This window comes from Xenopus tropicalis, chromosome 2, assembly GCF_000004195.4.
Source record: "Xenopus tropicalis strain Nigerian chromosome 2, UCB_Xtro_10.0, whole genome shotgun sequence".
NCBI lineage: Eukaryota > Metazoa > Chordata > Amphibia > Anura > Pipidae > Xenopus > Xenopus tropicalis.
In genome coordinates, this window is record NC_030678.2 from 152,447,346 (window position 1) to 152,460,587 (window position 13,242).

The window sequence follows — 13,242 nt, forward strand, 5'->3', positions numbered from 1 at the left end:
GTAGCATTTCCCTCTTCATGCCAAATGCTTTGAAAACTGTGCGAAAACTGGAGAAAACAGTCCAACATGACATAAACCTTTAAAGGCCATCTTGAATCTTTTGGAATTTTTTTCCTGAACCTAGGGCTTTACCAATAGGCAACAATTTGTGCCTCTCAGGAGATAGTTTGAAGTTAGAACCCCATTGAGGATTCCTGCCAAGGATATATTTTTTTTTAACTTCTCTCAAACCATTATTGAACCAAGCTTAAAGAGCCAGAGACAGGACTTAATGGTTTCCTTATGGGAAGAAGCAAGCGTCTGGAGATCCATGGGCATCCAAACAGCAGGTAAGGGACTCCTGCATTCCACCAGTCTCAGCAGTAAAGCTCAAAATAAATCTGATTATTATTATCTGTGCAGCAAACAGCACAATGGTGTTTACACACAAGCAACATCTTTTTCTGAGGAAAGAATATAACTAATTTCACCATAAAATTAGCAAGTAATGCTGAATTTTCCTGTTTTGTATTCATTTAAAGCAAATAACAGGAAACATAACTCATTTTCTCATGTAGAGTTTATAAATAACAAAGCGTAGGGAACACATGTAACAGATTACCAGTGAGCAATGTCAATATTTCATCGCTAATTTTACATTCAATATGGGAATATTTCTTGCTGGATGCAATTTAACGTAGAATAAACTGTATTTACAATAAAATACTAATTTTGTTAGTAAAATCAGTGGTGAAATATTAAGGAAAAATGTGCAGTCACAAGGAATAGTAAGACTACAAACATGGAATTGAATGTAACACCATTCATAACTATATTAATCCCATGGTTTGATGTGTTATTTAGGAAAAATGCATGATCGGCTTAGGTATGTTTAAAGAAAAGTCACTAAAAATGAGAAACAATATGCCCATAAATCATTATATTTTACCCATACATTACAATGAATAAATGCAGGGAAGGATTAGGAATCTTTCAGGTATTACTTCAGAACCTCACTTCTACACTTTTCAGAGAGCTGTGGTAAACAGAGTTTTAACTGTAGATGAGCGGAAACTTGGGGAAAACATATATACATTTTGGGACCCAAAAAAGTATCAATTCCAGTAAAAACTTAAATTAGAAAATACAAAAAGGGTCCTGAAATTGTAATTTTGGTAAAAAAAAAAAAAAAAGGTATGAAATGGGATATTGTAAAAATAACGAAAATGTACAATTTTATGTGTAACTCCAACGGCCAGGCTGCTTGACTTTGCTTAATAAACAATGGCACACTGACAATCAATATCATCTTGTTATGTAAAGCAGTAGGGCCACATACATTACTATGTGCAAAGCTATAACTATTTTTTTTTTAAAATTTTTATTTTAAAATGGTATTCATTAAATATATATTACAAGTATGGGACCCGTTATCCTGAATGCTTGGAATCTGTTTTGCCTCCAATCAGCGTTCATGATATCTTAGTTGGGATCAAGTTCAAGCTACTGTTATATTATTATTGCAGAAGAAGGAAATCATTTTTGAACATTTGAATTATTTGATTAAAATGGACTTTATGGGGGATGGCCTTCCTGTAATTTGGGGCTTTCTGGATAAGTGGTTTCCAGATAGTGGATTCCATAGCTGTATATACAAGGAAAGACTACCAATTTCTTAAATTGTAAATTATATCTATATCAATTTATATGTTAGTATTAATAATGAACAGGACATAAAGGAGTGCAAAGAAACTCCCCAATGAAATTCACTCTTGGAAATCTCAGTAAAGCTTTTACCTTGACTCTTGTCAATTATAAGAATTAGAAACATTTGTGTAAATCATAAAATCTTCATTATAAGGTGCAACCATTAAATGTAGGAGTAGGCCAGAGAATGTTTATGTAAATAATGGTAATAGTATTATTTCTACCTGGAAGTGGGGGTGTCTAGATTAATTTAGGACATGGAGTCTACCATAAATGCTGACAAAAGGACAAATAAATGGAAAGCACATAAAATCACATTTTGTAATCCCATATATACTTTTTAGTAACGTTGAACAGCATTACTTTTACCTCTATGAGAAATGATTTTAATGTGATGAAGGTTTAACTTAATGCACAAAACATCTTCCAAAAATATGAAGGCATAACTGTTGGTATTTGATGTAAAATGATAATATATGTATGCACCTTATAATGCGGAAGATTCTGGGGATGTCACACAGAGGGAAAAGCATCAAATCTACTGCAGTAAAAAGAATCATTCATAAAACTCACCTGGGAGCAAAGCAGCATGACCAACTCAACCACCGACGTGCTGGACTTCATGCAAACCAGTCCTGTGTTGGCAAAATAAGATTAGGTTAGCATTTGCAATGGATTATACAATGACACAAACTCCAACAAACAGCAAAAATACCTAATCAGCTCAGTTTTAATTCCACTTGAAAATATTCTACAACTCACCATGTGTCTTGCATGCATTTTGGAACTCAGTTTAATGGCTGATAATTGTGACCCATCGTTGCATTTGCCAATATACAAATGGAGTCAAACATTATCCTGCTCAGGGTGCTACTATAACTGAGCGATATGCAATATAAGACTGAAGATTCCCATGGATTGCTTAAAATTATTATTCAGAAAGATCACAAATATAAAAGCACGCAGTAAATGTTATGCAGTAACAGCTGATGTTTATAGAAAACAAGAATCATTTCTTAAATACTGTGTGCCCCACTGCCCAATAAAGCACTGGGGAAGAATCTCTAACTGCACAGCAAAAAAGCAGCTTCAAAATCAGCTTTTAACCTCAAAATATTCGGCTGTTGCTCTGCCTATGTGATATGAGTGTTTTGGCTTCACCTCCTACGTGCCGTCCCCAAACGTCAGTTGCAAAGACTTTTGCCTAAAATTAGGCAGATCCCGTTAGTAATTAGCATTACGGCGAAACTGCATATCCTCCACCATTACTGCGGCAATAACCCCAACCCAACACTGTCAAATGCTCAACGGATAATTTACTGACAGAAGTAAATGTCAATATCATACTCTAATACAATAATGCACAAATATAATAAAGTATAAATATGAATATACACTGGCATATGGACCAAAGTAGATATATAAAAGAGAAATTGTGTAAAAATTTTAAAACAAAAATGGGTAACGGTAGAGAAATATATTATTTTTAAAAGGTTTAATGTATGGTAGCATGCTGATCCAAATTAAAGGGGAAAAATGAAGTCCAAAGCATTCTGGATAACAGATCCCATCCTAGCATTAGGGAGATCTGAGCAAATGAGAAAATTGCACCAACAAGCCAGAGAGATGCTACAGCTCAATGATAAACCTTAAAGGGTTTTAATAGTGATGGGAAGTTGGGGATCGGGAGCGTGGCTCATTTACAAACAGTACTTTCTATATGTATCTGTAAATTACCACTTAGACTGTAAGAACTACTAGGGAGGGGATACCTTCCTATAAAGGGAAAATAAACCCCTAAAATGTGCATACACTCTATGTGAACTACCAGAAATAAATATAAATGTGTTTGGTTTTCATACACCTGATTCCATAAGATTGGAAGGAAACCATAATGTGAAATAAGGTATGTCTGTGTATAAATAAAATACATACAAAGCCCCCTAAACCCAGAGTCTCACTTTAATTCAACCCCACCCTTATTTTGTTTCATTGTGAAGAGAAGGATTCATGGACTTCACTATGGAAAGCAGAGAGACTCCTAGTCCCAGAATCCATCACTTTTCAAAAAAACCATGTAAGGGAGGGGATTGCATTACACTCTCAGCATATGGAATCTTGGGAAATTGCTCACTGGAGTTATCATGGTGTCCTTCAATCTTTGGAATGAGGTATTTTTGTGTAAAACTAATACACATTTATATTTATACCTGGCAGATCATTGCACCTTTCCCATATAAACCCTATTAAATAAGCTCATGTCATAAAGGGGTATATTTTTTATTTTAATAACACTTAGCATTAAAACTTAAAATTGCATTTCAAACTAATTTATATTTAATAATTGCATTAAATTCAGTCTGTTCTATTGATGTATCATTATAATGTAAAGTCCTGCATGCACAAGAAGCTCTGTATAGAAAAAAACTCATATCGTTCCCTTACTCTCAGCTTGCATTTCATCTGCTTTATAAACAGCCCTCCCATCAATTATCGCTATTACAAATAAGTACAAGCTTCTCGGCTTCAGTGTAACATGCCCAGTAGGAAGAGCAGAATCAGAAGCTCATATGCTTATTTACACACAAGCACAGGGCATATAATAACCATGTTTATTGAGAGAATGTAACAGAATAACCAGCAAAGAGTTTTAGTAACGGATAAGTGGACATCAGTCCTCAGGAAGTTTGCACTGTATTTATTTTCATTTTCCCAAGAAAGGCCTCAGCACCATTTGTCTTCACTTGTTCCCTATTAAGAGACTTGGTACAGTTTCCCATTTGCTTATAATCACTCATGTTGGGAAAATGGGCAGTGGTCAGAAACGACATATGTCTAAATATGTGTAGGGTGAAGAAAAGCACAGAAATATAACAACCACCGGCACACTATTATCATGTAAAATCTCCTGTATGTTATGCATGTGTGTAGCCGGGTATAACATTCTGGCTTACAGACGCGGGTTCTCTTGAAAAGCGCAACATAAAAACAAAGCCCTGAATGTGCTGCTCTGTACACTGCTTTATATCCCACAATATCTTACGGATGGAACTGGCCCCATTGACTTTAATGGGCTACACCAGGCCTGGGGTATTGTACCATAAAGGTGCAAATGTGGAAATAAAGGAGGTGAGTTATCAACATTGGGATTTTTCTGCACAAAATCCCTTTTAATTATGGCTGCCAAAACTTAAATGTTCGATATTTATTAAGCGTAATAAATTGCAAAAACTCAAATGTAAAACCATCCAAAAGCTTGTGAGTTCATGTAGAAGTCACTGGGACTTGTCCTAGGCAAAAGTTTTTTTTTAAAAAAAAATTTCAATTATTTTGTGAACTTGATGCAAATCAATTTTCAAAGCATATTCAACTTAAAAAAACAATTCACACATTTGAAAAATTATAAATATGCCTTAAAGTGGCATGAAATGAAATAAAAAAAACTTTTTAAACAGGTGTAAAAATAACCCCAATAGGATTGTTTTGCCCCCAAGAAGGATTAATTATATCTTAGTTGGGATCAAGTACAGGTACTGTTTTATTATTACAGAGAAAAGGGAATCATTTAACCATTAAATAAACCCTATAGGACTGTTCTGCCCCCAATAAGGGGTAATTATATCTTAGTTGGGATCAAGTACAGGTACTGTTTTATTATTACAGAGAAAAGGGAATCATTTAACCATGAAATAAACCCAATAGGACTGTTCTGCCCCCAATAAGGGGTAATTATATCTTAGTTGGGATCAAGTACAGGTACTGTTTTATTATTACAGAGAAAAGGGAATCATTTAACCATGAAATAAACCCAATAGGGCTGTTCTGCCCCCAATAAGGGGTAATTATATCTTAGTTGGGATCAAGTACAGGTACTGTTTTATTATTACAGAGAAAAGGGAATCATTTAACCATGAAATAAACCCAATAGGGCTGTTCTGACCCCAATAAGGGGTAATTATATCTTAGTTGGGATCAAGTACAGGTACTGTTTTATTATTACAGAGAAAAGGGAATCATTTAACCATTAAATAAACCCAATAGGGCTGTTCTGCCCCCAATAAGGGGTAATTATATCTTAGTTGGGATCAACTACAGGTACTGTTTTATTATTACAGAGAAAAGGGAATCATTTTTAGAAATTAGAATCATTTGCTTATAATGGAGTCTATGGGAGATGGCCTTTCCGTAATTTGGAGATTTCTAGATAATATGTTTCTGGATAAGGCATCCCATACATATATATATATATATATATATATATATATATATATATATATATATATATATATATATATATATATATATATATATATATATAGAAAAAGGCTGAGGCACACACTTATAGGGATTACAACCTGGGCGCAAATCAGATAAACAATGTAAATATGTAAAAAATGCTGATGCACACCAGGAAAATTTAATCAAAAAAAGATACTTATTTTATTTAGATCCATATATTTTATTACATTATATTTTAGCTTTTTTATTTGCTAAATTATAACCATTTTTATTCTTTCTTCCCAACTGAGATTTAATATTCAAACTCAAAATATTTGAGATCAGGTTTTTGCACCTTGAATTTCTTGAATTGTGGGAAAAAAACATCTCGAATTGGAAGGAATCAGCCCCTTAGGGCACAGCGTTTGAATTAGTATCTGTTTATTTCCCTGTTGATGAGAGCAGCCCACGACATGCTGCAGGTTACTGTTTAATAGCTACCACTTGTCCGCTTACAGCAAGATATCACAGGGATGTCAACCAAATCCCAGCCATGCCGTATATCATGCAGCGCTGAGAGCAGGGAGATATGTAAACAATAACTCTTATTCTGACTTCTGTGAATCAGAGCCAAACTGGGACGGGGTGCGATCGCTAGGTCGTATATTGACAAGTACTTTTATGTACGCTATATGTGTGCTAATGGGAAACAAGTTCTATAGATAGAAGAACTCTGGCAACTCTTTATTCAAAAATTCAACAGCTTGACTTTTTTTTCTTTTGCTGTCTGTCCATGAAAGTATTTGGATACTTTACTGTTCATTAATACAGAGCACACCCATAAATGCCATGAAAGCACATGTCTTAAACACATTTCTTAATTCATGAAAAGTTTCGCTACAAAGGGTTTGTGGGGTACAGATGGCACCCATTATTTTCTGTGTGTACATTGCCTCTGACCCTGGGTTTGTCCTATATTATTTATGGGGAGGCATAACTGTAAAGGAAAGTGGTATTAATGCTTTGGGCTGGACAGAAACACACCGGAAAATAGGTTATGGTTGAAAGGGAGAGGAAGCCACACTCTAAACCATGCTTCCTTAGTGTTTTTCCATTTAGATCCTCAAGTAGGTTGGTTCAGTGTCATAAAAATGGTTCTGTTCCAAACCAGCTCCAGTGCTCATTAGGTTTGAGTGCAAGTGAATTTCCCAGGCTTGTTAGTTAAAGGTCTATTTTGTCTTAATTTCACGTGTTGAATCTTGCTAATCTCCAAACCAACAATTTGCTAAAACTTCCTGGAATTTAATTTTTCTTGGTTCATGATTTCTTAATACTTTCCTTTGCCTAAACTCCACATAACCCAACTGCAATACTGGTGCAATACATAGCCTTTCACCTTCTTGTTAAACTTTTTTTTAGTACACTGGGTGCCTCTGCACTGAAAATAAGAACGGAAACATAGCTACTCTCTGCTCTGTAACAGCTACATAAAGGCAAATTACGAATTACAGTGTTGTCATACAATATTTTAACTGAGTTTCAACAGAGTTTTTTTTAAACCATTATCAATAAAATGGATCAGATTAACCAATAACTTATTCTTCTACCAGCTGAAATGCAATACAGTTTTGGCTGAAACAAGAAAGAAGACTTATGGATGTGTTTTTCATTGTGAAATGACCTATTTGTAGAGATTACAACGTATAAGAAGCATAGACATTCAGAATGCTGAATAATGAAGAGGATTATTCATAAAAGCAAAGCCCTGTCACCCTTTTTGCTCTGTAGAACAGCAGTGAGTTGAAAGGCAGTTAGATTCTGCAAGTAAATAATTTAGGGTTTCTTCCATTTTGTGGGCCCATAACCTGATTGTAGACATGTTTGAGGGCCAAAAATAAAAAAATGTTGTAATAAAAACAAGTCCATGGAAGACTTTTCATTTATTTATTTGTTTCAGCAGACATTTGTTCTAACAAATGTCCAACTTACATGTCAAATTAACAGAAGCTAAAATGTTGCCGCAGCTTTCAGTCTGTTCAACTGAGGAATAATGAAGCTTTGCATTTAGGGTAGTGCTCTGAACTTTTTCTGTGTCGTGGGCCCATAACCTGATTGTAGACATGTTTGTGGGCCAAAAACTGCGGCAATAACAAATCTATGGACAGCCACATCTGGACATCCAATTGGACAGCCATGATTTAGGTAGACATTTGTTCTTACCAGAGTCCAACATACATGGTAAAGTAACAGGAGTAAAAATGTTGCAGCAGCTTTTAGTCTGTTCAACCGAGGGAAGCTCTGCAACATCTGGATGCTTGGGGGTCACCATTCCCTGTACTAGTGCCTCCTAATCATAGCTCAAGTCTTACCGAGTCAAACCCTAAAAATATACAAAAGCCATGCATAACCTGTAAAACATATCCTTCCATACACTTATATGCATGCACTCATACAGCGCCAGATGTACTCATATGCCCAGGGCTCATCTTGCCTTGCATACTCCAAGCAATCACTGACAAAAAAGAAGAATCACTGCTGCTTGGCTAATAGAACACGGCGATTTTATTCCTTTGCTGCACCAGTTCCACAAGGCCGACTCTCATATCATTCATCAGTTTGTATCAGAATGTAAGAGCCTGTGATCAGGTTTCAAACTATGAATCAAGAGATCAGGTTTAAAGTTCTGTGATCAGCAAATGTGTTTTCATTACAAAAAAAAAAAAAGTCTAAAATAAAAAACATTCTATCCCAAGTGCCTACATTAACACTTTAAAAGTCCTGTGTAAGTCTGTATCTAAAAAAAATAAAAGATATCCAGACTTGTAGGGTCATATTGACTTTGAATTTTGACACTTTAAATGGGGCACATAGGGCATGACCTTAGCCGGTCTGGGAAAAATGGATGAATTGCTTGCAGCTACACTCAAATGAATGCTGTGCCTTTAATTTATTCCTGTTAACTAAATACACTTAATTACTAATAGGTGTAAATTACATTCTTCTTCTAACACAAAAAAAATATTCTAAGCTATGTGAATGATACAACAGAAAACAAAATGGAAATCCTACTTTCAATTGTATTTAACCTTTATAATCCCACTGGGGGCTCGCTATACCCTTCCGAGTGTTTACCTGCTGGCAGTGAAGGGGTTAAAGGAAACCCCCTATCCATATGAAATAAGAGCACAGTTTTGATCTGTTTTATTTTTATTGCTACAATATGTGTAGGAGTCTAGCAGGATACCACAGTCATTTCGTCTGGACTCCATCAAGGTTTGTCTACGTTTTTCTCTGAGTGATTTCCCTTTGCACCAGCCCCGGAATCCTTTGCACAACTGGAATCAATTGTATGGCCAGCACAGAAAGTTAAATTATAATGTTTTGTTTGCTTGGATTAATTTAGAAAAAGAAACTTTCAAATTGGCCTAATTTGCAGAGCCAGCAATCGCATTTGTGCTTTCGCTGTAATATGTAATTGAAAAAGAAAATTGTTTCATAGTGTGGAATATTTTGGCATATATATATATATATATATATAGTATGTTACATATACACAGATATGTATTTAAATACAACTTTCTGCAGTGAAGCGGACATTTAATTCATGGTTGGAAAGTTTCCTTATTTCTAATTATTAACCATTAAAAAAGCAAAAGGTTTTACCCTTAAAGAGGTGGTTTCCTTTTCAGTATGTTATAGAATGGGCAATTCTTGCAACTTTTCAATTAGTCTTTATTTTTTATTTTGCATAGTTTTTAAATTATTTTACTTTTTCTCTTGACTCTGAGCAGCTTTCAAATGGGGGTCACTGACCCCGGCAGCCAAAAAATATTGCTCTGTGCAGCTACAATTTTATTCTTATTACTTTTTATTACTATTTATCTTTCTATTCAGGCCCTCTCCTATTCATATTCCAGTCTCTCATTCAAACCACTGCCTGGTTACTAGGGTAATTTAGCCCACAGCAACCAGATAGGTGCAGGAATGCCAAACTGTAGCAAAGAAAAAAAAAAAACCAAAACCAAAAAGCTAAATCATTTGAAAACTAAAAAAAAAAAAAAAAAATAAGCTGCAAATTGTCTCTACCTCTTTAAGTTCTGGTTTAATTCACTCCTAGAAACAAGTGTCTTTGAGGCAGATGTAAAGTAACACATATATAGCCAAAGAAATAGGCTGTTAGTATATGACACCAAAATGATTTAAAAAAGAGCTGGAATACACAATGGCGATTTCACGAGGACGCACATCTGTATTTGCTCTACCACAGAGAGACAGACTGATAGAAATAATACAGGTATGGGACCTGTTATCCAGAATGCTCAGGACCTGGGGTATTCTGGATAAGGGGTCTTTCTGTTATTTGGATCTCCTACCTTAAGTCTACTGAAAAAAATAGTAATTAAACCCAATAGGCTTGTTTTGCCTCCAATAAGGATTAATTATATCTTAGTTGGGATCAATTACAAGGTACTGTTTTATTATTACAGAGAAAAGGGAATCATTTAACCATTAAATAAACCCAATAGGGCTGTTCTGCCCCCAATAAGGGGTAATTATATCTTAGTTGGGATCAAGTACAGGTACTGTTTTATTATTACAGAGAAAAGGGAATCATTTAACCATTAAATAAACCCAATAGGGCTGTTCTGCCCCCAATAAGGATTAATTATATCTTAGTTGGGATCAATTACAAGGTACTGTTTTATTATTACAGAGAAAAAGGAGATGGCTTTCTGTAATTTGGAACTTTCTGGATAATGGATTTCAAGATAAGGGGTCCGATACCTGTACAATCACATTCGGTCCTGAGTCAGGAAGGTTCCATAGGGTTGTAATGGAAATCTTTTCATCTCTACTGTATATGGATAAAACGATCATTGATTTAGATCTAAGGATTACGAACCACACATTTGCTAATATATATTACCACAGAGTTGGGGGTTATCAAGTACCTTTAGTAATATATCTCTCTAATATATCTCTTAAGCCCTTACAGACAACACTTACTATGCGCCTGATACCCCTCAAACCCCAGGTCTGCCGCTGGATTTACACAGCAACATTATTTATATATATATATATATACATACATATAAAAATTATTAGGAGCCCAATTTACCGATTTTTAATTTAAGTATTTTCCAAAACTTTACTGAAGAAACAATGCTTTTCATTGAGCACTGCTACACCTATTGATATGGGGGAACACGGGAGCTACCACCACCTCCAGACCAGGCAGTACCTCCAGTAGCTCCTCAGTGCTGTGCTAAACCGGTAGGGCCCACACATCACATGCTTGCCTAACTCCAGAAATTACGCCAGACTTTGAAAATATTTGGCGCAACTGAACCTGGGTTTGATGAAGCACATGTGCAGTTGCATAATTCTGGCAAATTGGACACATCTGCATCAAGCGCATCGCCCCTGTATCTGTATCGTGGGTAAAAACCATGCCGATTGCGTTTGAAATGGCACTTTGCTCACTGCACTTGCAGACTTACATGTGCTCTATGGAGTGGTGCCAGACAGAGCTCCATCCAAATATGTGCCAGCTGTTGTGCCATTACAAGAGGACATGGGTGTTTTGACCAACACTTTTTTTTAAAAAAACAGAATAAAGAAACTGCTCATTTTCTATTTAAACCTCAGAACCTACAACTTGCACATTAAAGGGGTTGTTCACTTTTAAATTAACTTTTAGTATGATGCAGAGAGATAAGGAATAAAAAAAGTAACAATAATAATAAAAGTGTAAGCTCACAAACCAACAGTCAGTGACCCCAATTTGAAAGCTGAAACAATATAGTAGAGGAAGGGAAATAATGAAAAAAAACTGTAAAAAATAATGAAGACCAATTGCAAAAGCTAGGAATAGGACATACTACAACATTTTTAAAGCTAACGTAAAAGTGAACCACCCCCTTGAGAAAAGCAATCTTAGTTTCTTCCTGTGAAAGAAAGACTGTACAACTTGGCTCAACAAACCCCAACTACTGTCATGGCTTCCCCTGTTTGTTATACCCTTTACTTGTGGGGGTTGTACAGCTATGGGCCCCATAGCATGAAGTAAATATTTAAGGACTTAAATGTGAAATATATTGACATATTAAAGCAAATACAGAAAAGGTATATATTCCGAACGAAACGAGAGTTTAAAAGATACATCAATCTTCTAAAATAACCGATAGCAATGCCACAATGTCAATTAAGAAATCAGCCTTAAGCCTAAATGAAAAGCAGATATCCTGACCCGCTGACAAATTACATGCAGGATAAGTGTTTTATGTTGCAATATATCTTTCTCACTAGACATAATAAGATAGGAGCTTAGGGAAGGGGCTGGTATTTCAACAAAAAAAGGCATTTATTCATAAATCACAACTGCTTACTGTGACTGTGAAACCCTTCCGCCTGGTATGTTAAACACAATACGCAGAACTATATTGTATTTCAAAGAGGCAAAGCTGAAACTGTTTGACATCCTTCTGAGCAAAACGGAAGTGTTTGAGTTCCACAAGTCAGTAATCAGTTTAAGTATTTCCCAGATTCTCTGGATTGGCTTTTCCCTTATACAGTAACATTTACCTGCACAGCAATGAATTTATTGACTATACTACATAGTTGTTGTTGGTTTTGTTTTGTTTTTTTTTCAACATTTGTTTACAGAGAATAAGGTCTATGGTGGTTGTGGCCTCTAGCGCTTCCTACAGTGCACAAACCTAAACCTAAATCAGACATTTGCTTTTATTATTCTAAGGGTTTAAAGGGGTAGTTCACCTTGAGTAAGCTTTTAATATGTTATAGAATAGGGAATTCTTGGGAACTTTTCAATTAGTCTTCATTATTTATTAATTGTTTTTTAATTTTTGTTTTTAATTATTTGCCATCCTCTCGTGTCTTAATAAATCTGCCCCTTAGTGTTATTTTTTATTACTTTTTTTTCTGTTCAGGCCTCTCCTATTAATATCGCAGTCACAATGCTAATTGGTTTCTGGGGTAATTTCTAGCTGCCAGAACTGTTCAACAAAAAGTTCAAAAGCACACATAATAAAAAAAAAAAATGAAGACCAACTGCAAATTCTCTCTGAATATCACTCTCTATATTATATTAAAGGTTAATTTAAAGGTGATCAACCCCTTAACTGCGTAGACCAGGCACACCATGCTCATAGGGGAAACCTCAGTGAAGGCTACAGCTATGGCTTAGTTCAGTATTGACTCATTTTATAGTGATAATTGTGTGATTTTTGTAGGTTTATCTAAGCTCCTGTGTAACACAAGTTCAACTACATCTGTGGGGCTGCAGCTTTTTCCATCACTGATACTGACCCCAAACAA

General features: G+C 35.4%; 1 protein-coding gene across 8 annotated transcripts in view; it reads right to left on the reverse strand.

Moving 5' to 3' along the window:
- The window catches only part of nbea (neurobeachin), a 355,187-nt gene that overhangs the window by 172,190 nt on the left and 169,755 nt on the right, over positions 1–13,242 (reverse strand). For all 8 annotated transcript variants that reach the window (XM_012957925.3, XM_002934020.5, XM_012957924.3 and 5 more), the window contains one exon: positions 2,260–2,321. In XM_012957925.3, the coding sequence (XP_012813379.1) occupies positions 2,260–2,321 (62 nt within the window). The remainder of the gene's footprint in view (positions 1–2,259; positions 2,322–13,242) is intronic.